The sequence below is a fragment of the Aspergillus versicolor genome (genome assembly GCF_001890125.1).
Source record: "Aspergillus versicolor CBS 583.65 unplaced genomic scaffold ASPVEscaffold_14, whole genome shotgun sequence".
NCBI classification, from domain to species: domain Eukaryota; kingdom Fungi; phylum Ascomycota; class Eurotiomycetes; order Eurotiales; family Aspergillaceae; genus Aspergillus; species Aspergillus versicolor.
Window position 1 is genome coordinate 472,922 of NW_024467537.1, and position 25,140 is coordinate 498,061.

General features: G+C 52.5%; 9 protein-coding genes across 9 annotated transcripts; 2 read left to right on the forward strand and 7 right to left on the reverse strand.

Moving 5' to 3' along the window:
* Window positions 1-1,617: 1,617 nt before the first annotated feature.
* On the reverse strand, window positions 1,618-3,003 carry ASPVEDRAFT_143461 (uncharacterized protein; the record flags this gene model as incomplete). The annotated part of the gene is made up of 4 exons (XM_040807917.1): window positions 1,618-2,055; window positions 2,116-2,256; window positions 2,318-2,727; window positions 2,790-3,003. The coding sequence occupies 4 exons, from the start codon at window positions 3,001-3,003 to the stop codon at window positions 1,618-1,620; spliced, it is 1,203 nt and encodes a 400-aa protein (XP_040673700.1).
* An 825-nt stretch (window positions 3,004-3,828) lies between these two features.
* Window positions 3,829-5,578, reverse strand: ASPVEDRAFT_34118 (FAD-dependent oxidoreductase; the record flags this gene model as incomplete). The annotated part of the gene is made up of 2 exons (XM_040810822.1): window positions 3,829-5,263; window positions 5,316-5,578. 2 exons carry the CDS (start codon window positions 5,576-5,578, stop codon window positions 3,829-3,831), a joined length of 1,698 nt encoding a protein of 565 aa, XP_040673701.1.
* Window positions 5,579-8,323: 2,745 nt separating this feature from the next.
* On the reverse strand, window positions 8,324-9,967 carry ASPVEDRAFT_143483 (uncharacterized protein; the record flags this gene model as incomplete). Its single annotated transcript, XM_040807919.1, has 1 exon — window positions 8,324-9,967. The coding sequence occupies one exon, from the start codon at window positions 9,965-9,967 to the stop codon at window positions 8,324-8,326; it is 1,644 nt and encodes a 547-aa protein (XP_040673702.1).
* A 774-nt stretch (window positions 9,968-10,741) lies between these two features.
* On the reverse strand, window positions 10,742-12,581 carry ASPVEDRAFT_155676 (uncharacterized protein). The gene has a single exon (XM_040808479.1). It carries the CDS (start codon window positions 12,411-12,413, stop codon window positions 10,926-10,928), a length of 1,488 nt encoding a protein of 495 aa, XP_040673703.1. The 5' UTR covers window positions 12,414-12,581; the 3' UTR covers window positions 10,742-10,925.
* Window positions 12,582-13,043: 462 nt separating this feature from the next.
* Window positions 13,044-14,432, forward strand: ASPVEDRAFT_203075 (uncharacterized protein). Its single transcript, XM_040809398.1, has 4 exons — window positions 13,044-13,168; window positions 13,243-13,490; window positions 13,551-13,754; window positions 13,870-14,432. Exons 1-4 carry the CDS (start codon window positions 13,132-13,134, stop codon window positions 14,134-14,136), a joined length of 756 nt encoding a protein of 251 aa, XP_040673704.1. The 5' UTR covers window positions 13,044-13,131; the 3' UTR covers window positions 14,137-14,432.
* Window positions 14,433-14,792: 360 nt separating this feature from the next.
* ASPVEDRAFT_143439 (putative C6 transcription factor) lies at window positions 14,793-16,847 on the reverse strand (the record flags this gene model as incomplete). The annotated part of the gene is made up of 7 exons (XM_040807913.1): window positions 14,793-15,038; window positions 15,086-15,517; window positions 15,570-15,868; window positions 15,917-16,413; window positions 16,487-16,608; window positions 16,680-16,703; window positions 16,794-16,847. 7 exons carry the CDS (start codon window positions 16,845-16,847, stop codon window positions 14,793-14,795), a joined length of 1,674 nt encoding a protein of 557 aa, XP_040673705.1.
* Window positions 16,848-17,043: 196 nt separating this feature from the next.
* On the reverse strand, window positions 17,044-19,583 carry ASPVEDRAFT_47117 (uncharacterized protein). Its single transcript, XM_040813708.1, has one exon. The coding sequence runs from the start codon at window positions 19,265-19,267 to the stop codon at window positions 17,366-17,368; it is 1,902 nt and encodes a 633-aa protein (XP_040673706.1). The 5' UTR covers window positions 19,268-19,583; the 3' UTR covers window positions 17,044-17,365.
* Window positions 19,584-20,262: 679 nt separating this feature from the next.
* Window positions 20,263-21,723, forward strand: ASPVEDRAFT_34124 (uncharacterized protein; the record flags this gene model as incomplete). The annotated part of the gene is made up of 2 exons (XM_040810823.1): window positions 20,263-20,265; window positions 20,338-21,723. 2 exons carry the CDS (start codon window positions 20,263-20,265, stop codon window positions 21,721-21,723), a joined length of 1,389 nt encoding a protein of 462 aa, XP_040673707.1.
* A 1,250-nt stretch (window positions 21,724-22,973) lies between these two features.
* Window positions 22,974-24,630, reverse strand: ASPVEDRAFT_143405 (DUF1996 domain-containing protein; the record flags this gene model as incomplete). Its single annotated transcript, XM_040807909.1, has 3 exons — window positions 22,974-24,177; window positions 24,238-24,397; window positions 24,453-24,630. The coding sequence occupies 3 exons, from the start codon at window positions 24,628-24,630 to the stop codon at window positions 22,974-22,976; spliced, it is 1,542 nt and encodes a 513-aa protein (XP_040673708.1).
* Window positions 24,631-25,140: the final 510 nt, after the last annotated feature.

The following is a 25,140-nucleotide window of genomic DNA, read 5'->3' on the forward strand; positions in this document are numbered from 1 at the left end:
ACCCATCTTGCCGATATGGTTTGAAATGAATCTGTCTAATGCAGGGCCTTGCTGCGTGGAGAAGCCAATTCAACCGACCATTAATTAACCCGATGTAACCCGATAGTGCTTCGTCGGTTACAGCGAGCTCAAAGTATTAACCCCGTTTTGAATATAGTGGCAGTCCCATATAAGAAACATAATCGTCAAAGTCTCCCACATAACTGGCCTTGCTACTAAATAATATTACCCCTCTGTCCTTGTATAGTTTTTCCCTTCATTATTGTGCCCCTCAGTGGACTGAATCGGTGGCTTTGGCTGAATGCCTTGTCGGGGCCTCCGGGGTTCTGGATCAGATCCACATCTCCCTCGCTAAAGTGACCCAGTGGACCAATTTTTGACATCAGCTCGGCCACATTCTGACTGCTTTGGCATCTGACAGACCGACTCGACACCCACATGTTTACCCAGTGTGTTGTGCGGCCCGAGTACCAACTGTACCAAAGGGACAACCACCAGAGCTGAGTTGAAGACAGGGCCGTGTACAAGGATATAGAACAATAATATCCACCTCTCAGATCTCCCGTTACTATATTCACACCAAGAAAAGAGCCAAGACTGTTTCGCAAGCCATTTCTGATTTCACATGCTTGTTTGGTCTAGTGGCAGGGTTCCACGCCACGATTCCCATCCTCCTTGACCCATTGTAGCCAAACTCAGCTACGAAGTACGAACTCAACGTCTCAAACATATTGCTAATGCTTCTGTTCTGAGATCCACACGGGGAGGCCGATCAGGTACCGACAGTGATACTGATACAGGTTAGCAGGAGTTCAGCGATACAACCTGGAAGTAACATGCATAAGTGGCGCACGACGGACTTGATCCTTGATCTGCCGAGCTATCTCAGTGCATGTTAGCGCTATCGAAAGTCGCCACAGTGTTGATATTGGATTTGCCGGAAGAACAGGTTTGAGTTTGGAGCAAGTCTTGTATCTACACCGGTGTAGAATACGGTGTGCAAACCTGGCAGCGAAATATTTGTCAGTGTCAGTGTCAGTGTCAGTCCTCTTAGTCTACCAAGTAGTCTACTATGCATCCACCAAGCAGTAGAAACCTATCATGATTTGGCAATTGGCACAATCTTGGCTGTCAATATCGAGAATGGGGCAGGGAACGGGGAAGACGGTGGATGGACGCCGCCCGGTGGATCGCGATGGGCCATCGAAAATCCAAAAGGATCAGGATCAGGAACAGGACCAGGAATTTCCGCAAGTGGATGGTGGAAGCGACGATCTTCATATCTTCATCGCCTTGAGAGTGAGACTAGTGTAGAAGTCTGTGTTGCCCTGTCGACAATCACATGCGGCCAACGCCGGGCGTGGATGTTTCCACGTGGATGGTGGCTCACCAATACGACTTAATTAATTAATGTATATTAATGAATAATAAGGAAATAATTAATAGTATATGAAGACAGTTGGTACAATTGACTTGTGCTATTGTACCTTCAGACAGAACCTCGTCTGGAATAACATCATGTAAATCGGGTATCAACATCATTAATTTATATACAGACCTTCCAGTCAGGAAGAATAAAGAATCAAGTAAATAGGCCGGATGGGAGAAATAATAGCTTCATTCCCCTTCCCCCCTCGGGCCCCTCTCAACCCTCACCTCCGTGGCAATATGAATCTCCTTGTTCCTATCCCCCCGCCCACGGCCATGGTTGTGGTTATGGTTATGGCCATTCCCAAGATCATCCTCATCACTATCCCTCACCCCGCCCATATCCCGATCCGCCAGGATACTCTCGGTCGAGTAATTCTTATCGCGCACACTAGGCGAGCCCACAATCCCCGTCATGGGCACGGTATTATCGTAAACCCGACTCGGCGGATTCCGCGACGACACATTATACGACGCTCCTCCTGACCTGCCAGACCGACCGAGTCCAAATGCCCCGGATTGTCCGGAGGCATCGTATGTTGGGCGTCTGCTGCGCTTGTACGAGGACATGTTGATTGCGAGGGCGCGCACGTATGGACCGTACGTTGGGACGCAGCTTATTATTACCTGCTTCTGTCAATATCATATCTATATTGTAATCCGAGTGTAATGTAGGGCAGGACGCACTCCAAGGCTAATCTCCACAATCGACCAGATGATAATCGGCTGACTATCTGTATACGTCTGCAGGTTCTTTATTGTGAAGACGCGGATGATCTGGATGATTGTGACGAAGAAGCCGAGACCGAAGAGGACTGCGAGGAAGATCTACCGTAAACATTGTTAGCATATATCAGTTCTTTATTGGGCTGGATAGAGAGAGAGATACCTTCTGCCGCAACTTCAGCTGCAAGCGCAGAAGAATCGGCAACGGGAGGGCAATGATAATAACATCGAACCCCAAACTCGTGCCCGCAAGCGCATAATATGAGGCCACGGTATTAATGCAACTCCCCGGAATCGACGGGTCCCATTGCTTCGCAACCGGATTACAGCCGAACGACAGCACAAATGTGAAAATAATCTGGTTACAGATACAAGCCACAAGGGCGAGATGGATGACGAGGCGGTACATCTTGACGAACCCGCCGATGCGCAGATACGACGCCAGCAGCGAGATCTTGAAGCCGAGCAGGGAGAGGGTGTAGATGGGCCCGCCGGCATACTGCATCTTGCTGAACGGGATGTCGTTTGCCGGGGGGAAGTAGTCAGCGTTTAGCCCTAGGCCCCAGCGGGTTTCTTAACAATTAGCATCGTATTCTCTGGCTTTATGCAAGGACTGGCTTGGAAAAGGAACGTACGAGCAACAGCAACACAGGCATACGCCATTGCAAGGGCAGCACTCAGCAGCGCAGCATAATCATCAATCCAAACAGCCTTCTTCACCCAGATGCGGATGTGGAAGCGCAGGGCCACGGCGATCAGGGCCGCACTCGCAAAGGTCATGCATACTGCAATGACACGGGCGATGTGGTTGTTTGGATCGGGTTCTTCGAGATTATGGACCCAACCCATGGCTTCGCTCCATCCAACGAAGAACTGCGAGACGGATATATAGGAGCAGCCGGGGTAGGTGAGGAGGGATGGATAAGCACTGGCAGCGTGGAGGGGGCAGGGTCGAGATGTTTTTAAGAAGTATCCGGAGAGTGGCAATGGGCGTCGAACAGTGGGACCCGACAGACGTCGTCTCGCATCAGCACGAGCAACTCAGATATCCGGAACATGAGGCCCGGACGATCTCTGTGCTATGAACCCTGCGCAGGCAGACTCCGCAGTGTGTCGAGTGCAGGGATCAAGCGCGATGTGGCTTCACAGACGCAGCGTGCAGGAGGTATTATCAAGGTCTCAGACTTCGGACTATTGCGATAGTAGGCACTAGCCACGTCAACGGGACGGGGCCATTCGAGACTGCACGCAGCCAGATGTAACAGAGCCGGCAATAAAGTTTGACGGGCCAGTCCAAGATCTGCTGGCGACTGACGACCGAGTCCAGAGAGTCGTACTAGCAGTACCAGAGAGAGACGCAGTGGAGACGGTGGAGACCCATGTCCATGTCACTCTCTCCAATTTCCCAAAGGTTCGCTTAGCCTGCGTCATGTCGTCGAATTCTCCAGCTCGTAAACTGCTAAACGAGTGCCACTCTTGCCCTCGATCGGTCTTAATCAAACTCTGTCTGCAAACTCTGTTGCAGATTCAATAGCGCAATCAATATCCCGCCCCCAAATCTGCAAATCTGCAAATATGCAAATATGCAGGGGTGGGGAGAAATTCTCCGTTAGCTAGAAATTAAGTAGCTAGAAATTAAGTACTCTCTCTAGAATAATAATAATATAATAATAATTACGCCCTGCACAGCCGCCCTTCACGTTCCGCCCACTCGTCGGACCCAACCGCCTGCCACGCGTAGAACACATCTTTCGGGTCATACTTGGCTTTAACGTCTCTCAGCGCATCGTAGTTCTCCCCGTAAAACACTCTCTGCCAGTCCGGCTGCCGGAAGTCGCCCTCGTTCATGTACGCACCGGACTCGGGCGCAAGCTTGCTCAGCGCAGGGATATAGTCATCCGTCATCTTGCGCTGCTCCGCGAGCATCGCCTCGTCCTCGTTCCACGCCCACGGCGTGGTAATGGTGGTGTCGATGAGGGTGTCGCGCCAGGCAGGGAGGACGGAGTTGAAGATGTCCTTGCCGACGAGGGCTTTGGAAACGTTCAGCCCCACGCCGATAAAGGTTGCCCCGTCCTCGGTGATGTGTCGGTACGCGGATGTGAGCTCGTCGTTCCTTTCGAGGACCGTCGAGCGAGGGATCAGGTAGCCGCCGTACTGCGCTTCTCCGACGCCAATCTCGCCCTGCATGGCCGAGAACTGGGCCAGGTAGCTGGGGAACTGGTCAGCGTAGGTGGTGTACTTGATGCCGAGCTTGTCGAGGCCGTCGGTGAACGGCTTGACCAATTCCTTCAGCTTCTCGACGGGGATGTTGGGTCCGGTGAGTGGGGAGATGGAGAAGCTGGTGTTGGTAAAGTACCACACGCTCATGGCCCCCGCATCAACAATCTGAGGGAGACTAGTATGGTACAGCGCAACCGCCTCGTAGTACGTATCCTTGGAGATGTTGGCGCTGGAGAAGGTCAAGTTCAGCCCGGAAACAGGCAGACCGGGGTGCGCCTTCGATGTCATCGACCATACAACACCGTAAGTTCCGCCGCCACCACCACTAAGCGCCCAATAAAGATCAGAGTGCTCATTATCTCTGGTCGCGGTAACAAAGTTGCCCTCTCCGTCAATAACCTCCCACTGCAGAACCTGGTCCGCGGCAAGCCCGTGAGTAGACGCAAGCGCCGAGTGCCCTCCTCCCTGGGTATACCCACCGGCGATACCGACACTCGGACATTCACCACCCACAACCTCCAGACCCTGCTTATCAGCAGCATCATACGCCTCGAATCCTTGAACTCCAGCGCCCAACTTAATCGCCTTGCCCTGGTAGTGGTTATCCTTGTAGTCGGAAATCTCGATATCCTTGAGGTGATGTGTCCAGACACCCAGCGCGCCCGCACCCGTGGATTTCCCGTTATAGTCGTGGCCGGTGTTGCGCACGACAAGACGGATGTTGTGGTCTACGGTGAATTGGATCGCCTTGGAGATATGCTCAGGCTTGCTAACATCAACAGCGTACACGATATAGTTGTCGAGCGTGCAGGGTTTCGAGACCGGGTGGAACGGGTCGCACGAGTTATTGGCGAAGAAGGGCGCCATTACGGACGACGACGTCTCGTAGCTGATACCATTAGATACATCCAACACATTCGGCTAAGGGGAACTGGGCTTACTGCAACTCCGGCTGAGTCCATTCCTCCTTCAGCACGTCGCATTTCGCTTGGTCATACGCGTCGCCGTGGCAGGGTGTTCCGAGCGGGACGGTTGCGACGAGTCGTCCGTCGATGGTCTGGTTGAAGCTTGACCAGGTTTCGCGAGACGGCCAGCACTCGTCGCCGGGCATGCAGCGGCAGCAGTCGCCATTAGCAGCGACAGCGGAACCGGCGATGGCCAGGAGGCCGGTCAGGACGGTGAGTCCTGTTGAGCGACCCAGCATTGTGATAGACTACTGGCTCTGTACTGATGAGACAGCAGCAAAGGGGCAGGCAGGAGGTGAGATAAAGAGGGACGTTGGTGAGGGGAAGATTTTCGGTGACTTGGCAGAGCGTGTTTATTAATTATTATTAGGCCGCCGTTATTATTGCACTCGGCTTCTGGCCGCAGTTCCGCCGTACCCCAACAGCAAGTTAGCAACTCGCAGCCGATCAGAAGCAGTGGGGACTGCCTGACTCTTGTCTGATTGCGTCTGACTCCACGCACTGGGGCAGAGGCTCCGGGCCCGAGCATCCCCCCGAGCTGACACTGACACTTCAGCAACTAAGAAGTCGAAGATACATCCAGGCATGCTTTGGGAAGAAGAGAGTATGAACAAAGCCATAATTGGAGGTTTGAAGGAAGAATAAAGTGTTCCTGCATCAGATTCAGCCGAGCCAAGAAGAAACCCCCGATTTGGAGTCTCGCCAGCCACAAACCTTCTCATCCCTGTCCCGTGTTAATTTCGCGCCCAATCCTTCGCTGCAGCTCCTTGCGTCGTCTTGGCACGCCCGACTCGGCCGGTGGCACACCAGCTGTGGGTCCGGGTCCGTCTCCACCGAATCCCGGGGTCTTTTCCGTTTAACTTTATCTCTCGGAAGTTCCAATTGGTCGGAAAAGCGGGGCTGCGAGTCAAGCAGGCGAAGACGATCATTTCCGAACCAAGCTGACCCCGCTAGATCCATGACAATTATCAAGGTCTGGTGAACTCTGTCTGCCACGGCCTCCAACTCGATTCCTCGAAACCCCTCGTGGCTGCTCGTGGCCGCTCGGACGTAGTTCCTGCTGATCGCCATGCCCAGTCTTCTGAAACAATGAATTCAGTCGACTACCTTTTCGATCAGGTACAATCGCCTTGATCAACCAGGCTGACTCGATGCCTCTGATAGAGCGACCCAATCGATGAATCATGCACTCAAGCCCCGCCCCAGAGAACTGGAGTCTGTCGGAGCTAACGGAAACGGGGGATTGGGAACGGATGCTCGCATCCGGGCTCCGAGGACGAATATCCCTGACAATGGAAACTGGAACATCGATGACTCCCCACAATATTCGTACAGCATAGGCTATGCTAGACATTCACCACTCCAACTGTCGTTATTTGCTTGTTTCCGCCCCGGATATGGTGGTTGTCCATGTCGGAGTATGACTTCCTTGAACTATCCCCTTATCCCCAGATAGAGTTCAACTATTATTGTGCAGTGCACCTGTGACTTCTCGACGTCTTCTCTTCAGTAAAGTTCGCCCATGCCAATAACCTTGAGCTTTGAGTTTACTGGCGATGCTAGAAGCAGCCTTTCCTTGAGGATTGTCAGGAACGCAGTCGATTCCACGAGCTCAAACCTTGATCTTATTCCAAATTTTGGATGATTCGATTCATGGCTTCATCCAGTTCAGCCGGTCCCGGCCAGTTGGAGTACCCTGATGACGAAGATCATGCAGTTTTGGTTCGGTTCTGTTAAATGTAAACTCAAACGGTTCCTCGGAATCCGGGCGAGAAGCCCTTAGTTGCTTTTAGTTGCATGGACCATGGACATCGAAGTGATCTTAACGCCATTTGTTATGGGGACGGTTTAGGTTTGGCATGGTGCTATGAAGAGTTAGACAGGGGGTCAATTGGAGCTGGGGAAAACTATTTCCACATCAGATTGTAAGTAGTTAGTGCCACTACTAAGAGTAGTTCACAAGGGCATGATGGACAGCGCATTCCCATGACTGAGCAATCCTTCCTTATGGAATTGAAGGAACGCCATCAGCCTAGCCTCCTGGCGATCTGCTGATTGACGGATACCGGGCCAACCGTTCAGCATGACACCTAGCATGTTCTCATTCGTCATATCACTAGTACGCTTATCGAGGAGCTCAGTCTCAATCTCACAAGGCCAGGGGATAAACTTGTTACCATTTCGTCCAAGCTGGGGCGCAGTCTATCCTTAGTTCCTACACATAAGACTAGTCTCCGGAACAGCCTAAGATCACCCCGCAGCACCCCAGACCCGGGATGGCCCCGTCTGCCGTGTTTGTATAATGCAGATCTCTACAGTTCCATACTCGATGGCCAGTTCCCAGTTCGAGTGCGAAGCTTTTAGGCGGGAAGGGGAAAAGGTAAGGTGAAGGAAGGCTATTTGTGGCAGTCGATCCAGGATAGCAGGTAGCAGGTGGCAAGTGACTCGCTGGGCTAATGTCTAGGCGATCTTATACGGAAATACTCATTTGAAGTTGTTGTTTCTGTCATTTAGCCCTGACCGTTCTCTCCAGCCGTGCAAGCCGTGCAGATACATCAGATATTGTCGTCTTATGGGGCCGCCGGGAATTTTCTCAGGGCCAGGATAGCAGCACACGACGCCCATGCGCGTGCAGGCTGAACAAGGAGACTTCTTGTCGCAGCGGATCTTTCGGCGGTGGTAAAGGAGACACGAATGTTCGATCCGCTTGCGAGATGCACCTGGCCGAGTTAAGCACCAGAATCATGAAGTAAAGACATCTTGGTTGGGAGGGAGTATCGATGATGTCTGATCTTGTTCTACCAAGAAATGAACTTGGATCGGTCTCGGACATGCAATCTGCTCTGCTTAAATATCAGTAATATCTCTTTGTTCACTCGGTCTAACAGGGATTAAATTCATAGTTATAGTTTAATATATTTCCTTTTCTGTGGTTATGCTGGATACTGTTAAGGAATCATCTCTGCCTACTTCTTAACCCTAACTCAATCAAAGTCATAGAACTTCCAGCCTGGTTTAAAGTCCCGCGAGAGCTCTTCGCCCCTGATAGCTGCCTTGACCATCTCAATAGGCAACACGCCCAGCTTCAAGATCGCGTCGTGGTACTCCTTCTGGCCCATCTCCCCAGAATCCACCACCACCATCTCTCTCAACTTCCATAGCTGCAACGCACCCAGCATATATCCTGCCTGGTAGAGTGGCGAATAGGTGCCCTCCACCGATCGCCTTACCTCTCCCTCCGCGGTGCTTCTCTCATGATGGATCGTGTCAACCAGCAAATCAACCGCCTCCTGCGCCGTCATCTCGCCCAGATGGAACTTGATCGAGAAAATAATCCTCAGACAGCGATGCATCCGCCACCAGAGCGCCCCAATCCTTCCCTCAGGCGAGTGGTGGAAGTCGTCTCGCTCATAGAACAGCATCTCCCAATACAGCGCCCAGCCCTCGACAAAGAACGGCGTGTCAAAGATCTCCTTTCTATGGCTGTTATACCGGTCCGCCATGTAAAGCTGCAATCGATGGCCCGGAAACATCTCATGGAAGGCTGTCGCACGCGCAAAATGCCTGTTATTCCCACGCATCACCATGAGCTTGAGATCATGCTCCATCGACACAACAGGATACGAGACATAGATCGTCGGACCACCCAGGAAAAACGGCGACACCTTCTGCTGCTCAGCGCCAATCATGACCATGCGCCAGGTACTGTTCGCCAGAGGGGGCACAGTAACAAGGTCGCGATCCGTCACAAAGTTACTCCCTTCGTTAACGAGGTCTCTCACAAGCGCCGTCTGCTTCCCCGGTTCCACATAGTCATTCTTGACATGCTCGAGGGCTTTCGCCCAGTCATCTCCATATCCAAGAGCCCGCGACTGCTTCTTGACTTCGGCCATGCACCACTCCAGCTCCTGGTTTCCGATCTGGATTAGTTCCTCGGGCGTGTACGAGATCATCTCAGCTTCGAGCTCGACCTCCAGGCCCTTCCGGCCGATCGGCTCGCCGATTATCGCGTCTTCTTTGCCTTTCTGGTGCATTCCTGCTAGTTCTGTCTCGACGGTTGTCAGGTACTCGGTAAGCGTTGTATTCGTTGTTGTCCACGGCGTCGTAACCCAGAAGTCAAACAGGGGATCATATGTCGAATAGAAACCATACCACTCGCCCAGATGATCGAGGAGATCCGTTATCGCCTTGCTGGCTAGATACCCAGTCGTCTCAGTGACATTAAACCCCCCGCTCGCCACTTTACCCTGTACCTGCGTGATAGCCTTGTTAATATCATCCAGCGTCTTCGCAGCCCCCTTCGCATCCAGAGTCTCAACACTCTGCCTCGCCTCAAGAAGCCCAACCAGCTCCTCTGCAAATGGAACCAACGGCGCAAACTCCTCCCGCGACGCCTTCTCCAAATCCAGGTTATTCAGCTGCCGCGTATGATACGTGCGCAGCATGATATAATCCACTCGACCCTGCTGGTCCAGCGCATCAAAGTCAATCTGCGCAAGCAAGTCCTGCTCATTCTGGTGATACTCGTGCAGGGCTATGTAACGGCGCGGGGATATATCGATGTTGTAGAATGCGTCCAGTTCGCCTAGGTCTGCTTGTGTGCGGAGAACATGGTCGGGCATGGACATGTTAAGCGATGCGCTGGCGAGCCCTAAGGAGGTCCATTCGACGGCGATTTGAGTGCTCGCTGATAGCGCCATTTTGCTAGCTCGTTCCAGCATTCACCTTGTTTACTCCAGTACCCAAGGAGAATGGCGTCAAGGCCATTATATATCATGGTTGTTGATTCCCCTCTCCTTGCTTAGCGGAGTATTCGGATCCTCGTATCACAGCGCAATCTGGTATCGGTGCAAGTGCAACGTTCTACAGGGTTCCCCGCTTTGATCTTCGCAGAGGATCTTGTTATGAAGCGTTTACTGGCTCTGTTCTCCAATATGTACTTGGCATAACTATGTCGGTCTTGTTTTGTAGGCTTACTCCAACTTGGCTCTCTTTCTGTCCAGCGGGGGCTCTTGTTATTCACGAGGGGAAATAGATTGAACTGGGTTGAAAGCGTTTTGAAGTCCACCAATACTCTAACCACCTCTCCCATTATATCAAGCTATCAAACCCTAAAGACGACCGATCGTCTCCACAGCAAAATTTCCTCATGGAGAACACTCTTAATATCACAGCCACATTCAAAGCCAAAAGGAAGCATATACCCTGCCCCTGGGCCTAGTCCTAGTATTCTCAAACTTCAGTGAGAACCGGATGGTTCCGGTGCAGGAGAGAAATAGATTAATCTATTAATACGTGCTGGTTGGTGGTGTTGTACTGTATGTATATAGCGTGGGTTGGTCTGGATCTGAAGTATGAAGAGTGGCCTACTTTGTTGTATAAAGTTGTCAAACGTTTTATGCCTCCACGACAAGTATAGTAGATGAAGTGTAGATGTAGGCCAACATCTGCATACCTTACGCTATAACTGCCTTATATCAACAGGCCAACTATCCTACTTCCCCATGTCAATAATCACCCTAATAAAGCAACAAACCAGTCTGTCCAAGCTCAACCCCACCCTCAGCGCATAAGATATCGAAATCATCATCCAGCCAACCCATACTCCGTAATAACCCTCTCGGTAAATCTCCACAACGCCCCAGAGTTATGCGCATGAAACGCCGCCCCAGAGTAATACGTCCCCCGATACCCTTGCAACCCATACAAGTCCCTATAAAACCCATCCGCAATCTCCTCCGCGCTCACCCGCAATCCAAACGGGTAATGGTTCCCGTAGGCCCGGATCTCGGGGACGGAGACGTCGTAGCCTGCGTTGCGCAGCGATAGCACGTTATCGGTCATTATGTGCCGGATTGTGTCGAATGGGAGTTCGTCCCCGTCCCCGTCTCCGTCCCCTCTTTTGCTATTGGTGTCGGCGTCGCTGCCACCGCCGCCGCCGAAGAATGCGAGTCGGAGGGTTGGGTCGGACGTCGGGACGAGGACGTATGTCCCTGGTACCGGGCAGATGTTGTAAGGGGTGTCTGTGCCGCTGTTGACGAACTGGATCGTCTGGGGGAGGCCGGTAATCTGGAGGATGGAAGTTGTGTAGGTGGTTGCGCGGAATTTGGCGAAGGCGTGGGACTCGCGGGCGTCGAGGTCGAAAGCGTTAAGGTTTGCCAGGATCGGCGGGATTGTTATGAGGATTTTGCTTGCTTGGATGGTTTTAAGGCCTGATGGGGTGCGGACGAGGATTGTTTGGGGGTAGTCGGTCTTGGAACCTGTGGTGCTCTCTTTGCCCACCTTGTCGTCCGAAGTAGAGCGGTTCATTTGGAGTATTGTGCTGCTGAGCAACAGGTCATCGCCTAGATTTGCGGCAGCCGCGCCGTAGGTTTGCGAGTTATTGAAGCTGGCAGGTCTCAAGAAGCCTGACTGGATGCCTTGGACGACGTTCATGTTGAAATACTTCATGATATAGACAGTGGGGCAGTCAAGTATGTCCCCGAGTCCTTGGACGTACAGCGTGAGCGTCTCCACCGCTGCAGCAAGGTCATATTTCTCTATAAAGTCCCGAAACGACAGCAAAAGATCCTCTGGCACAGGATCAGGAAGATCCCACCCGTCTTCAAGATACGGATGCTGCATCAGAAGCAGAACATAGCGCATCATCGCATCTGTAACGTTCCCACTCGGCGGAGGAACAAACTCGCCGGTGCGGAAATCATATCTCTGGTTCCTGCCTGGGTCTCTATTAAAATTCTGCACTGTCGTCGGAATATTGAGGTAGGCGAAGAAGTTGCGGGCCTCGGTGGTGTTGGCGTACACCCACACGCCGTAGTCGATGGGAGTCCCATTGTCGTCGTATGTCTTTGTATGCCCGCCGAGTCGGTCTTCTTGCTCGATCAAGACGACGCTCTGGCCTAGTTGCTTGAGGCGGACGGCGGCATATGTGCCCGAGGCGCCGCCGCCGATTATGGCCACATCGCGCGTGATAACATCTGGGTCGTCTTTGCCTGAGCTGGGAAGAGAAGAGGCTAAGCCCAGCCAGATACCGGTCAGCGCGACGAGCCTGGTTACTCCGGTTGAGGGACGCATTTTGGTGCAGGTCTGTCAATGGGACGTCTCATACTTATGTATGAAGTCCATATAAACCACTCGGAACAGGACTCGTTGCACAGCAGCAAAGAGTCACATTAAAGCGTTCACATGCCGTCGAGTCCTTGTCCTCGAATGATTCCGGGCACTGAAGCAAGTCGAATTTGTGTCCCTAAGTGCCCTCCTATGGCATGGTGGATGGGCTAATGTACCACCGTTGCATCTCAACCAACCCATTTCCGTTACTTCACGCATCTTGTTCAACCAGATTGTCTGGGCTGGCACAAATAGAGCCACGAGATAGATGTCCAGAGACCAAATCAGCCGCTCGAAGCAGAAATTTACCGTTGTTCAGGATCGGAACGCACCGAGCGATATCCTGTGCAACTGTAAGTACGGGCACCTGACAGGCAACATCCAGTCAGGGTATGTGCTTGGTACATCTACCACTTCACTCTGATTACCATCGGCTGTATAGTTGTATAGGCTGCATGCGTGCGGAGTGCGGGGTCGGAAGAGTTCCGCCATCAACTCAATGAAGATCCAAAGGTACTCGCACTGACCGGATCGGCCTTCTCTGCGACCTCGGATAAGGACCCCTCCTCTTCTCTCTTGTATACCTATAGCTTCTCTCTCTCTAACTCATCTCATACATTCATCCCTCATCTCTCACCTCATCCTACCCTAGAACAACAAGAACAACAACAATAACATCATCATGCCCCGTCTAGCTAACAAAGTCGCCATCGTCACCGGTCCGTCTCCCCACCTTCCCCTAAATCACATACTGTGGTACCATAACCCCTCTAACACTAATCCAACAATCCAGGTGGCGGTTCCGGCTTCGGCGCCGCAATCGCAACCCGGTTCGCACAAGAAGGCGGCAAAGTAATAATCGCCGACATCAACGAAGCAGGCGGCCAGAGCGTCGCATCCCAGGACCCAACAAACATCATCTTCCAAAAAGTCGACGTGACGAGTCCCGCGGACTGGAAGGCCGTGATTGAGACTGCGGTTGCCAAGTTTGGCAGACTGGATGTGCTGGTGAATAATGCGGGGACGAGTTATCGCAATAAGGTACGCTCCCTGCTTTATCCTCCATGTTATGTTAGGTTGTGTTTTTGTTAACTGGTGTAGCCAACCCTCGAAGTCACCGAGGCAGAATGGGAGCGCGTCTTCAATGTCAACGTCAAGAGCATCTTCCACGGATCGCAGGCCGTCATTGCCAAACTCCTCGAGCAAGGAACTGGCGGGAGTGTGATCAATGTCTCCTCGACGGGCGCCAATAGACCCCGGCCGGGTCTTGTGTGGTATAATGCTAGTAAGGGGGCTGTTTCAAACGTGAGTACTCCCCTTCTTACATCCTCCCTCTTCCTCTCTCTGTACTTTTCTACATCCGTCCATCCATCCTCCGTTGGGCCATTGTATTGCTTAACCTTGCTAACTATGCGTAAAGGCAACAAAAGGCCTCGCGGCGGAATACGGCCCGCACAATATTCGCGTAAACACCGTTGCGCCGCTCCTGTCGGGCACAGGGCTGTTCAGCATGTTCACGGGAATGGAGGATACAGAGGAGAACCGGCAGAAGTTTATCGGGAATGTGCCGCTGGGGCGGCTGACGGATCCTATGGACGTTGCCAATATGTGCCTTTACTTGGCGAGTGACGAGGGGGCGTTCATTAATGGGACGGAGATGGTCGTTGATGGAGGGAAGTGTATCTAGACTACTGGCCACTAGAAAGGAAAGTATGTATATACTCGTCATGAATAGATCAAGTCACTATATGCATCATGTCGTATGTTATCAAGCTAGATTCGACTGGTCGAACATTGGTAAATCCTCCTCTAGTAGTCCCATCATATACTGATTCCCCGAAAACCAGTTCCCGAGCTGCGTCATATGTGGAATTGGCGTGCCAATATTCTGGACATGAGCTGCTTGATAGTTCATCTCACCAGACATCGTATTTGGATTTGCATTTGCATTTGCATTTCCCGGCGCCACGGTAGGGCCGGTCCAACGAGTATCCCCATAGTCCGCGGGCGGCGCGAGACCGAGCGCGCTGAGGTACGTGTCGAACTCGTGTCCGACAGATGCAAGAGCCTGGTCTTCCTGTGTTTGTGCTTGTGATTTGGCTTCGACATAGAGTCTAGCAACGTTGCTAAGGACCTGGCAGAGGCGATGGAGTTTGGAAATTGCAGTGGAGATCGAGCAATTTGGCTTTAGGGAGGCGACGAATTCTTCAAGTCGGTCTAGATCTACCCATGAAGAGACTTCAATTGTGTGGCAGAAGAGGACGATGAAGGGGACGAAGGGGGAGTATAGAATGGACCTGCGCGGTTAGAGACGCTCGGTAAGTATAAGGTAGTCCAGGATGCTCACCAGTGCAGATATGAGAGTTTCAAGGCAGCGGTTGCCTCTGATAGCTGCGCCATGCACAACTTGTGAGACTCAAGCGCCGCTCGAGCTGTTTCAATGCACTCCGCGATGAATGTTCCTGGCTTGCCTGCCTGCGGGGGGAAGGCTCGGTAGATCAGAGTCAGGAGCGAGAAGCGACAGACCTCGTCGCATTTGATATACAGCGACTCGATTGGAGTTACGTTTTTCATATTAGCGTACACGTTCTGACCAGGTTAGCATTACAAACTCCTATGAGAAGGTGATAACGTACCTCGAAAGGCTGCATAACGCGGTCGCGCATCCGAGCTGCGAGGGTGCGCGCCTCCGCTACTCGACTCATCTCGCCCTGGCGTAGCGCAGCTGGACTGTAGAGCTTTTCATATACCAGACCCTGGATCGTGGCGAGTTCTATCCACAATGAATACGCGGTTTTCCACGGTTCGGCGATATCGGCATTCTCAAATGACACAGGTACGTCAATGTCATAGTCAGGGATAGTCGCCGCGCGGCCTAAACGAAGTGAAAGAGCTCGGTCCATGCAGTATATTGACCAGAAAAGAGTCAACCTCCGCTCTTTGTCCTTGGTGGGGATATTTTCCAATGAGGCCCTTTGGTGGAACCCCAGGGCCTGGCACAGGCGGGATGCCGTGGAGGTCAATGTTAATGCAAAGGAAGGCTTGGAGATTTCGATTGCATGGGCAGCCTATTTCAGTCAGAAGAGTTTGTCCATAAGGTTATTATTTCAGGGCTCATACCCCCATCGTAAGGGCCTCGATAGAATCGCTAGTCGCCGGCATCAGAAGATGCAAGTTCGCTAACGTCGTGTCGAGATTGTGCTTGCAGATATCGACATATCTCTGATACTCCTCCCGCACGGCGCGGTCCTCAGACATGAAGCTCTCGGCGACAAAGATTTGATACAGTCCCCCATTCGCCACAATGAATGTGGCATCAGAGTAATCCTCCGTGTTGAAGTACACTTCCCGGCACTTATCAGACAGACGATCGAATGGTATAAACGGACAATACGACTGTAAAGTACTGCCATAACTCTCTGCTCGACGTCAGCTATCTCAGCCATACCAAACCATCCAAGACATACCTCTCACTTTCCGCAACAACGGAATAACAACATTCATCGGCGGCATCGTCAACTCGCGCAAATCACAATCCGAAAGCCTACTCCGTTTCGGAAGGGGAAACTCCCTCGTCGAAACCGGCTGATTATCCTGCATACTAACCAGCTGCTTCAGCGTCGACAGCGCAGCATTGATCTTCGAAACAGACATCTGCAGCGGATTCCGCGACACCGCGATCTGCAAGAAGTCACTCGCATACGCCGACTCCGTCGCCATCAGCGAATTGCCCTCGAACCCGATCTTCGACTCGTGCTGGTCCATTGCGTCTTGCGGGTTAGAGGTGTAGCCGTAGTTATACTCCTGCTGCGCACCAGAGGGGCTCAGATGTCTAGAAACAGGAGTTGCATGCGCACCCGCGCACAGCTGAGACCCTGTATTTGAGCCCAGACTGGTCTTGATGTCTCGGAGGATCTGCTCAATCCCACCGAGGCGCTCGTCGAGCTTGTCAATCTTCTTCTCGCTACGGGGAACTATCAGACCACGATCCACTACAAAGTCAAAACACAGGGGGGAGGAAGAAGGGAAAAACTGACTATTCGTTGGAAATCAGGACGCGCTTCCGCGGCTCCCGAGGCTTCTGGCCCGCTCCTGTCGAGCTGCATATAATCTTGGACGTGCGGCAGTTGGAGCAAGGCGAGCGCTTGTCGCAGCGAATCTGCACTCGTTGGTTAGTTGGCCACACCGAATGGACATAGATATCATGTATCTAGGTAAGGAAGGACATACCTTTCTCTGTCGGCATTGGTCGCACTAATTATACAATAAATGTTAGCAATGCCAATACTCACATTCCCCATTCCTCACTTCAACACAAGACAAGACAAGATCTGTTCCACATACCGCACGGCGCACGAGGGTCTCCTTCCCATCGCTATCGGCGCTATCTGCGTCCATGGTGGATAAAATCAGAGTTATACTCTGATATCAAGCACAGCGCGTTGCACTGTCGCCGGATTTGTGCGTTCAGACACAAGACTTGGACGGCTCAGCTCCTGGTCGTTGTCTGCTCGGATCCCGCGGCTTCCGGTCGCCCGAGACTGTGGATCCTCAGGCAACAATATTAAGATGGTAGCAAATCATCTTGCTCTGGAGTGAGAAATTGAAGGCTCTGCCTAGATTGATTTATCATGGTGTTTAATGTTCTATTGATTTCTATCAGACTTTTTTTTCAGTATGCAGTGTCTAAGTGTGGAGCATTGTGTTTGCCCCGGGTATCTTGTCTAAATGTAGATGTCATCTACGCAACCCATCGATATGGGATCGCCTGACGCTCTCTTCACGAAGTTGATCTGGACTGGTTTGCCCGGCCGGCTGATCTGGGAAGTACGACTCGTGGCCATGTCAGATCGTTTGGAGCCACGGCCTAATCATTGAATCGATCGTATGGTTTCTGATTCACGACAGCCGCTGGCTCATTTCTTGATCCCAATGACAGCCAAGTTCCTAGGGCTCTCGCCGTAATCGAACACAGGTTCCACCCAGCACTCCTTTACGCAGTCCTGCTCACGCAGATACTGCCATCGATCTACGGCAATGATGGCTTCAGCCACCGAAGCGCTGAACGACATCAGAGTCCAGGTCACGCTGAGTCTCTTCTTCGTTGGCCAATACTCCGTAGCATAACGGTCGAGCTCTTCGTCGGTGATGTCGGCCATGCCTGCTTTCACCTTCTCGCCGTAAACGGGGTCACGGCTCAGCTTCACAATCGCCGCGCGGGTATATGCTTGGAATGAAGTGAAGGCAGCCTTGCGCAGAGACCCAACAATGAGAGGGTTGCCCACTTTGTCCGGGTTCTCGGAGCCGTCGCCGTAGAGTTCTTTTGGTATTGAGGGTTTTTGCACGATCCCCCGGTCCACCAGGACACGCTGGAGGAGCGTGCGGTAGTAGTGGCGGGTGAAGAAATCCTCTGCATCATCTCGACCCCAGTTGTACGGAGCTTGAACGGCCATTGATCGAGCGGTGATGTTCAGTTTCACGCCGGTCCCGCCGTCGTGCTCAAAATCTTCCAAGCGTTTCGACATTGGAAAGCCATGTGGATCGTATGCAACGGCATCTTTTGTTAGACGCGGGTGCATAGTCCGTAAGACAGGTAACTTATACGTGGCAGGCCCAAGCCGCTCCGTCATCAGGTTGTAGCAGCACCCAATCATGGCAATCGCCTTTACCGATGGGTTCAGGATCAAGGCCCGAACACCATGATGGACAAGGTTCCCGCATGAGTGCAATGACACGACCATGACCTTTGCATCCGAGGCCGGCTCGGCGCGTTCCGTCTCGGCTGGGCCTTCGCTCGTAGGGGAAACAACGTCTTTGATGATTGGCTCAAGGTAGCCATCCTTGATTTCATGCTCAATGTAGTCCATTGCCCCTCGTGGCCCCTCCGGCTCTGCGGCCGGCCTCTTGACATTATTGCTTTTCGGGAACGAGCCGAGTTCGTCCGCTGTGACGCTGATGTCACGGAAGATATTGATTTCTGCCACATCATCATTATTTCCAGTCTCGTCCTTGTTTGTACCTGACATATCCGTCTTCTCTGGCCGAGGGTCAGGCCTCTCTACTGCCAAATCTGGGTCCTCGCAGACCTTGCAATCCTCTGGCTTCTTGTCAAGCCGCACCTTCTTCTTCTCAGCCAACCTCGCGTAGACGTCCATACGGTTAGCTCCATTAATGAACTGGTGTCTCCGTTCAATGGCAACAATATTCCTGTTATACGGAGGACTAGCCAGCGTCCGCCCAAGGTAGTTCTGGCCCGATCCAAAATCCACAATATGCGAAATCTCCTCGCCCCGCTCCTGCTTCACGGTATTACACAGTGAATTGACGTATTTCGAGAAATGCGCCACCTCGTGGTATTTCTTCACTTTCATCCCCACAGCAATCCGCGGCGGAATTGTGGCCTTGCCCGATTCGCGGGGCGTAAACCCCCTGCGCAGAGTAAGTCGGCGAATCTGCGAGATGTACTCCAGCAGCGACAGCGGGGGTAAGCCCGGAGCGTCTCTCCACTCCTGCCCTGCAGCATTTCCCTGTTTGTGAGCCGCTAGGATCGGTTCGATGTCGTCGCGCAGCAGCAGGTCGATGATGTCTGCGATGTGGTGGTGTTCGAAAAACTGTCTCCAGTCATCGGGCAGAAGCGTGGTGTAGAGGTCGGGCTCGCGCGTCAAGAAGTCCAGCATATGTACGCCTCCGCAGAGGTGCCTGAACAGGTCGGAGGACGTAGCGAACGACAGGAGGGCTTCGACGTAGGCATCTGGGTCCGACCACTCGTCGGGGAGTGGGAGGCTCCTCGTCGCGGGCGTCGCAGGCATCGCAGGCATTGTATCGGGCAGTATTGCAGTATTAATTCATAGATAAGGCTGGATAACGAATGAATCAAACTCCAGCACGGCAGATGTATCAGAGGCCCGCCTAGACTGGCGGCAGACATCCAGAAAATTTCAGCGGTGGTGGGGTCGGTCGGGCGGACTTAACGGAGCAGAAAGTGTTCGGTCTGGGGAACCTTCACTAAGTTCACTCCTCTCGGTTCTCCCCAGGATCTGCCGTACGGGAACCAGCCAAACTCAAACTCAGTGCTGGCTGGACCCTGGATAGCCGGAGCGGATCTTCATTCTTCAACGATCTTTCGCTCTGTTTCTAAATTCTAGCTCCATCCGGTTCCTGGCGGTGTGCCCTCGTCGCCATGCCACTGTCCCAAGAGCCACTAGTAAGGCCCTGGAGCCACCGCTCTTGGAGCAGCGGAAAAAACGAAAAAGAACTAGCGGTCCAGAGCATCTGCTGATCCTATCATAGGCCACTCACAGGTTACATATTTTTTCTTCATCAGGCTATCGCGGCAGAGGCGTCGTCTCCGCGGTGTCCCTTGTGAACCGGGCGTCAGTCGGACCCTCCCTCCCTACCATGCTATTGCAGCCAACGAGTCCGCCACCTCTTAATCAAGGATAGTCCGTTTGATGTCAGGGCACGTCCCCCAGCTCTGCAGGGAGAGGGAACCGGCGAGGGATGGGACCATTCCACGTATGGTATATAACCCATCGATACGCCCAGTTCGCCCACTGGTCCTGCACCCTGCATACTCCGCTTCTTGGTGCTTCGGTCTGCTGCGCAAGGAGGCCTGGCGATTCGGCCAACGCGTCATACCGTCGCACATGATACCTCATCTTGCTCTGGCAGTTGCGGGATTTGCGGGATTTCTTTATATTGAGGTCATTGCGTCTCGATACAGTGGGAGCTGAACTTCTGCGAGGGGGTCCTCCAATGGATTATATTACTCTGTGCTCCCAGAACGCAATGCGAGTTGGATCAGCCAAGAATCATGGTAAGTGTGCTGGCCTCAGGGAGTTACAAAGGGAAACCAAGCACGCGACCCTAATCCTTCCAATATATCTAGGGACCAATTCATAGAAAGCAATGCGCTCCACCATTCGGCCTGATCGCCGACCTCCTTTTCCAGATCATCATCAATGGCGATGCGAGCACTATATTGACGCTCTGCCTGGTCAACAAAAGCACATTCGACACGATCAAGGTCCTAGATCCGCACATCTGCAAATGGTTTATGCGCCTCCATGACATCGACACATTCAACCCATTACTCACCTTAAACCCATGGACCGGCAAGCAAAATGCACTAACAGTGCACACCCTGGTGCGATCCTTATACCGTCATAATCTCGCACGTTGTCTGTCTCGCCAGATCGTCCCGTCAGTATGGGGACCGTTCTACGACGACGACAAGGATGAAATGAACTTCGAGGCAGAACTTAAACTTGCCAACCATCTAGAACGAGGCTTCCACGTGCTCTTCCACATGGCCGATATCTCACGCGATATAAAACGAGGGCGCCAATTTCACAGAAAGACACCCCTCTCGTCGTCGATGTCTAAACGCCTAACCAAGCTTCACAAACGCTTGAAAGAGTACAGCGACATCGTCGACTCGCCGGATAGTAGCAACTATCAAAAACTCCTACTCCCACCAGACCACGCAAGATCAAAATCATCATCAAAAGCCCACACCACACAAATCCTTAAATGGGCCCAAACAGAATCCAAAATCGGCCAACGCCGCCTCGACTTCCGCGCAAACCACCTAGACGAAAACTCCGAAGTCGCCTTCCACTGCACCCTCCGCATGCTCCGCGAACTCCTAGAGCGGATGCTCCTCCGCCACGGGCCTAAACTCTGGCACCGCGACACGAGAAACGAGTATAGCGTCGTCTCGTGGTTTCTACTTAACCGGGGCCCGCGGGATCTCGCTAAACTGGTACTCACCCCGCAGGATGAATGCTGCCATCGCCATTTCCACCTGGACCCCGGGACAGATAGCGAGGACTGTCTGTTCTCCAACCCACTAGACGAATACTGGGACGCATGGAAGGACTCTCCGGGCCTTTGCTGCGCGGGCGCAGACACAGGTGCTGGTGCAGGTGCAGACACATACGCAGACATGGGAATGGACATTCGTCTGAGCAGGAGCATAAAAATGCGTATTGGCAGGAACCCAAGCTCAAATACAAACACAAACCCAACCCCGAACCTCAACCTCAACTTCAATCCAACGCCGACGTCAACGTTAACGCAAATGTCAACCCCAACCTCCAGCTGCCACTGCAAACGTCGCGTCCGCAGCTGGAGCGTAAAGCCGGCCCTCTTCGACAACCAGGGGCGAGAATACAACCGCGCCGCAGAGCGGTATCTGAAAGAGATGTGGGGCCAGAGGCATGTCGGGCTACATCAGGCGTTTTCGATGGGGATTTTTGCAACGGTATTTTAGATTAGCCTAGCCACTAAGCAGCCCTAGCTTTAGGTCTTGGCCACTTAAGACTTAGGGAAGTTGGGAGACTCTGTGGGGGGTTTATTTTGTTTTGTTTTGGGCTGGATTGAGTTTGGGTTGCTATGCTATGTACGATGTATGTATGTGGCAGGTGGCGAGTGGCGATCTATTTACCCAGAGTACGGATACAGAGTACCTACAATGCGGTCGGGCTCGATGTAGGAATAGGATGAATGTTCCGGGATGTGTATTGCGTCAATTAGAATGTCGATTAGAGTATCGATTAGAATGTCGATTGGAATGTATGATGTCGGTCGGTGCGTGGCGTGTGTGTGGAGGTCCGAGCTTGTCAGGGGTATTTCAGGTTGGCCGGCTGATTTTCGGATTTCAAGGTTACTTGCGATTGTGTTGGTAGCTTGATATCATACCTTGGGGCTGACCCTAGCCAGTCCAAGGCTTTGAGTAGAGACAGCCTGAGGCCCTAAAGAATTATAACACGTGAAGATCGTGTTCAGGGACTCGGTAGGTGGGACTTGGCTATAGTCTATCACCAAGATACCAGACATTCTACATCGGTACAGAGGTCCGAGCCTAGTAGATGGATGGAGTGACGAAACCCGGTCTTCGGTAGCCTACATGAAGATCTACATGGATCTGACATCTTAATTCAACTCGTTTAACTGATACTCCAACAAGCATTGATAAGGACATGAGGCAATCGAACGGACATGATATTGGAATGGGAATGTAAACTGTAAACAGGGCAGCTGAGATTCAGCCGTAGCCCCTAGATGCGCGTAACGCATACATTTTGCTATTTAACACGATCGATCAGTACCGACACTCCGATCATTTTCTCGTCAAGAGAAAGAACGTAGTGAGGGCGAGAAGCGATCTCCTACTACAACGTAGTCGCATGCAATACTTCACATGGAAAACAAGTGACGTGAGCACGTACATCGGAATGGAGACGGGTGGTGAGACGGAGTATTCACAGGAGCGAGGTGAGGTTGGAGAAAAAAAAGTAAGTGGTAGCTATCAAAAATATCTTCGAGAACTGAAAGCAAAAGGTCGGACCGCAGCTGGGTGCAAATGAGTGTGGAAGTGGCCGGCCGAAATGTTTGAAAGTAAATTTAGAAACAAACTGTAGGTACAGATCGCAAGCGATGTGGTTGGTTTCCTCCCAAAACAATAGGTTTTCATCTCAGAACGCCTATCATGGAGTCATAATACCGTACCAATGTTCCAGTTTAGTGTCCGTGGCCATGGCTGTGGCGCTTGTGAGCCGCAAGGTGGTCATGATGACGCTTGGCCGGAGCCGTGTCAGTTGGGAGGACCTGCACAACGGTTGAAGAGGTCCGGGTAACAGTCTTGGTCTCGGTGGAAACGACTTCCACGGGGCGGGTCTCGGTCTTGAGCGGCTTGTCATTATCGTCAACCAAGACAACAATTGCCTCCTCGACCCAGACGATCTCTTGCGTGACGGGGGTCTCAATGTAAGAGGTGCTAGGCGTAGGAGTCGGGGTCGAGGTCGTCGTTGAAGTAGAGGTGGTGGTCGGGGCTGGCACCTCGGTGGTTGAGCTGGATGAGGTCTTAGGGTCGGCAGCGAACACGTTGCCGAGGTCTCCCACGCCGGGCAGCGAAAGGCTGATACCCGAATCGGTGCTTGATGGGGCGGCGGAGCTCGAGGACGAGTCGTCGTGACCATCAGTGTACTCGATGGGGAAGGCACGCTCGGGGCCCCATGTGACCTTCAGTTTGTTAGGAAGACCACCCTTGACGTTCTTAACTTCCTCAGATTTGAGGATTTCGGGAATGTCGAAGGAGCAAAGGTTTTGCTCGATCTGAGATTGCAGTTCAAAGACGGAGCAATCCTCGACCATGCCAGAGGGGTTTGTGCATGTCTTGACAGCCTCCTCCAGGACACCATCTTCCCAGCCCTCCATGAAGTCACCGTGGTAGCCATATCCAGTGGCGTCGCCAGTGGAAAGAGCAAAGTAGCCGTCACGGCTCTTGAACGCATAGGTGTTCCAGATAGTTTCGAACATCATGGAAACGGTACGGTGCTCGAAACCCTCGGGACAAACACCATCGTTGACCAGCGAAGGGTAGGCCATATGGGATTTGTGGTCGTCGGCATCGCTATCCTTGCCGTTCCAGCACGATGGGAACATCAGTTCGAAACGAACACCGTTAGGGCAGTTCTCGTCAAGCCATTTCTTCTCAGGCAAGTGGTGACGGCTGAGAGAATCCTCGGCTTGCCCGGCGTAGTTCAGGCAGTTGAAGCCAAGAGCCTTCTGCTCAAGGGCGTCCTGTGAAATAGCATCTCCGGCCCATTCAGACTTTGGCGGGTCGGGGACCGGCAAGGTGAAGTTTCGACGGAATGGGTCACCGGCGATCATACGGAATCCCTGGGGGAACGGCTCAACTTTGTCTCCAGTTAACAGGTAGTACCTAAGACACGTTCACCCGGTTAGTCTCACAATAAGATGCTGTTGGAACAGGATGCCCTACGCAAGCAAGCCTCCGACTTCGTCCACGAGTTCGGAGTCGCCGGTCTCGTTGTCAACAAAGTACAGGGAGGGGGCCCAGTAGGCCGACTTGTCCTGCCTGACGGCGCACGATGTGCAGGACCCCTCAAGCAGAGTCGATCTGTCCGCATCCCAGGTAAAACCTAAAAAGGATGAACTTTAGCGTGAAGACAAGGCAAACTTGTGAGATAAACCAACCGTTCGATCCATGAACAGTGTGGACGTGGTACGAAGGCTCGCCGGGGTCCATCAAAGGGTCCATCCTAGCAAGACCGCTGCGGCCCTGGCAAGGAAGACGCCAGAAGGCATCGGCAACGCCAGCGAAGGCGGCCAGACCCGCGACCAGGCTGGCATCAAGGCGCATCTTCGAGGGCATGATCGTGATCGATAATAGACGAAAGGAGTGACGAAGTTGGGTTCAAATGAGCGAAATGTTTTGACGTTGGGTCTTCACGACTCAGTCGCGCTGTAAGCTATCGCCTCGGACGATGGTTAGACTTTAATCAATAAAGCGTAACAAGAAATGAATCAATGCATTGGCGTTGTCTGGTGGTGTTGAGTGTTGTCGAGTGGGATAAACGGTTGCATCAGGCAGGGAATGAGGATAATATCAAGCACGGACGGACAACAACAACAAAGAAAACCAGGAAGCGGCGCATTCCTCCCCCAGGTCGCGAAAAGGGCCAAGGAGAGACGAGACTGTGTGGCCAGTAAAAGGAAAGTTCCAATGGAAGACTGGCGCAGGTGGCGGGTGCGCAAACAAGGGAGAGCCCCTTGCAGTACAGAAATGGGAGGTTGCCACAGCCCCTGCAGGGCCACGAGGGAGATGGCGAGATCGAACAGCAGACAGCAGTATAACGAGCGCATCGTAGCCGACGGAAATCCA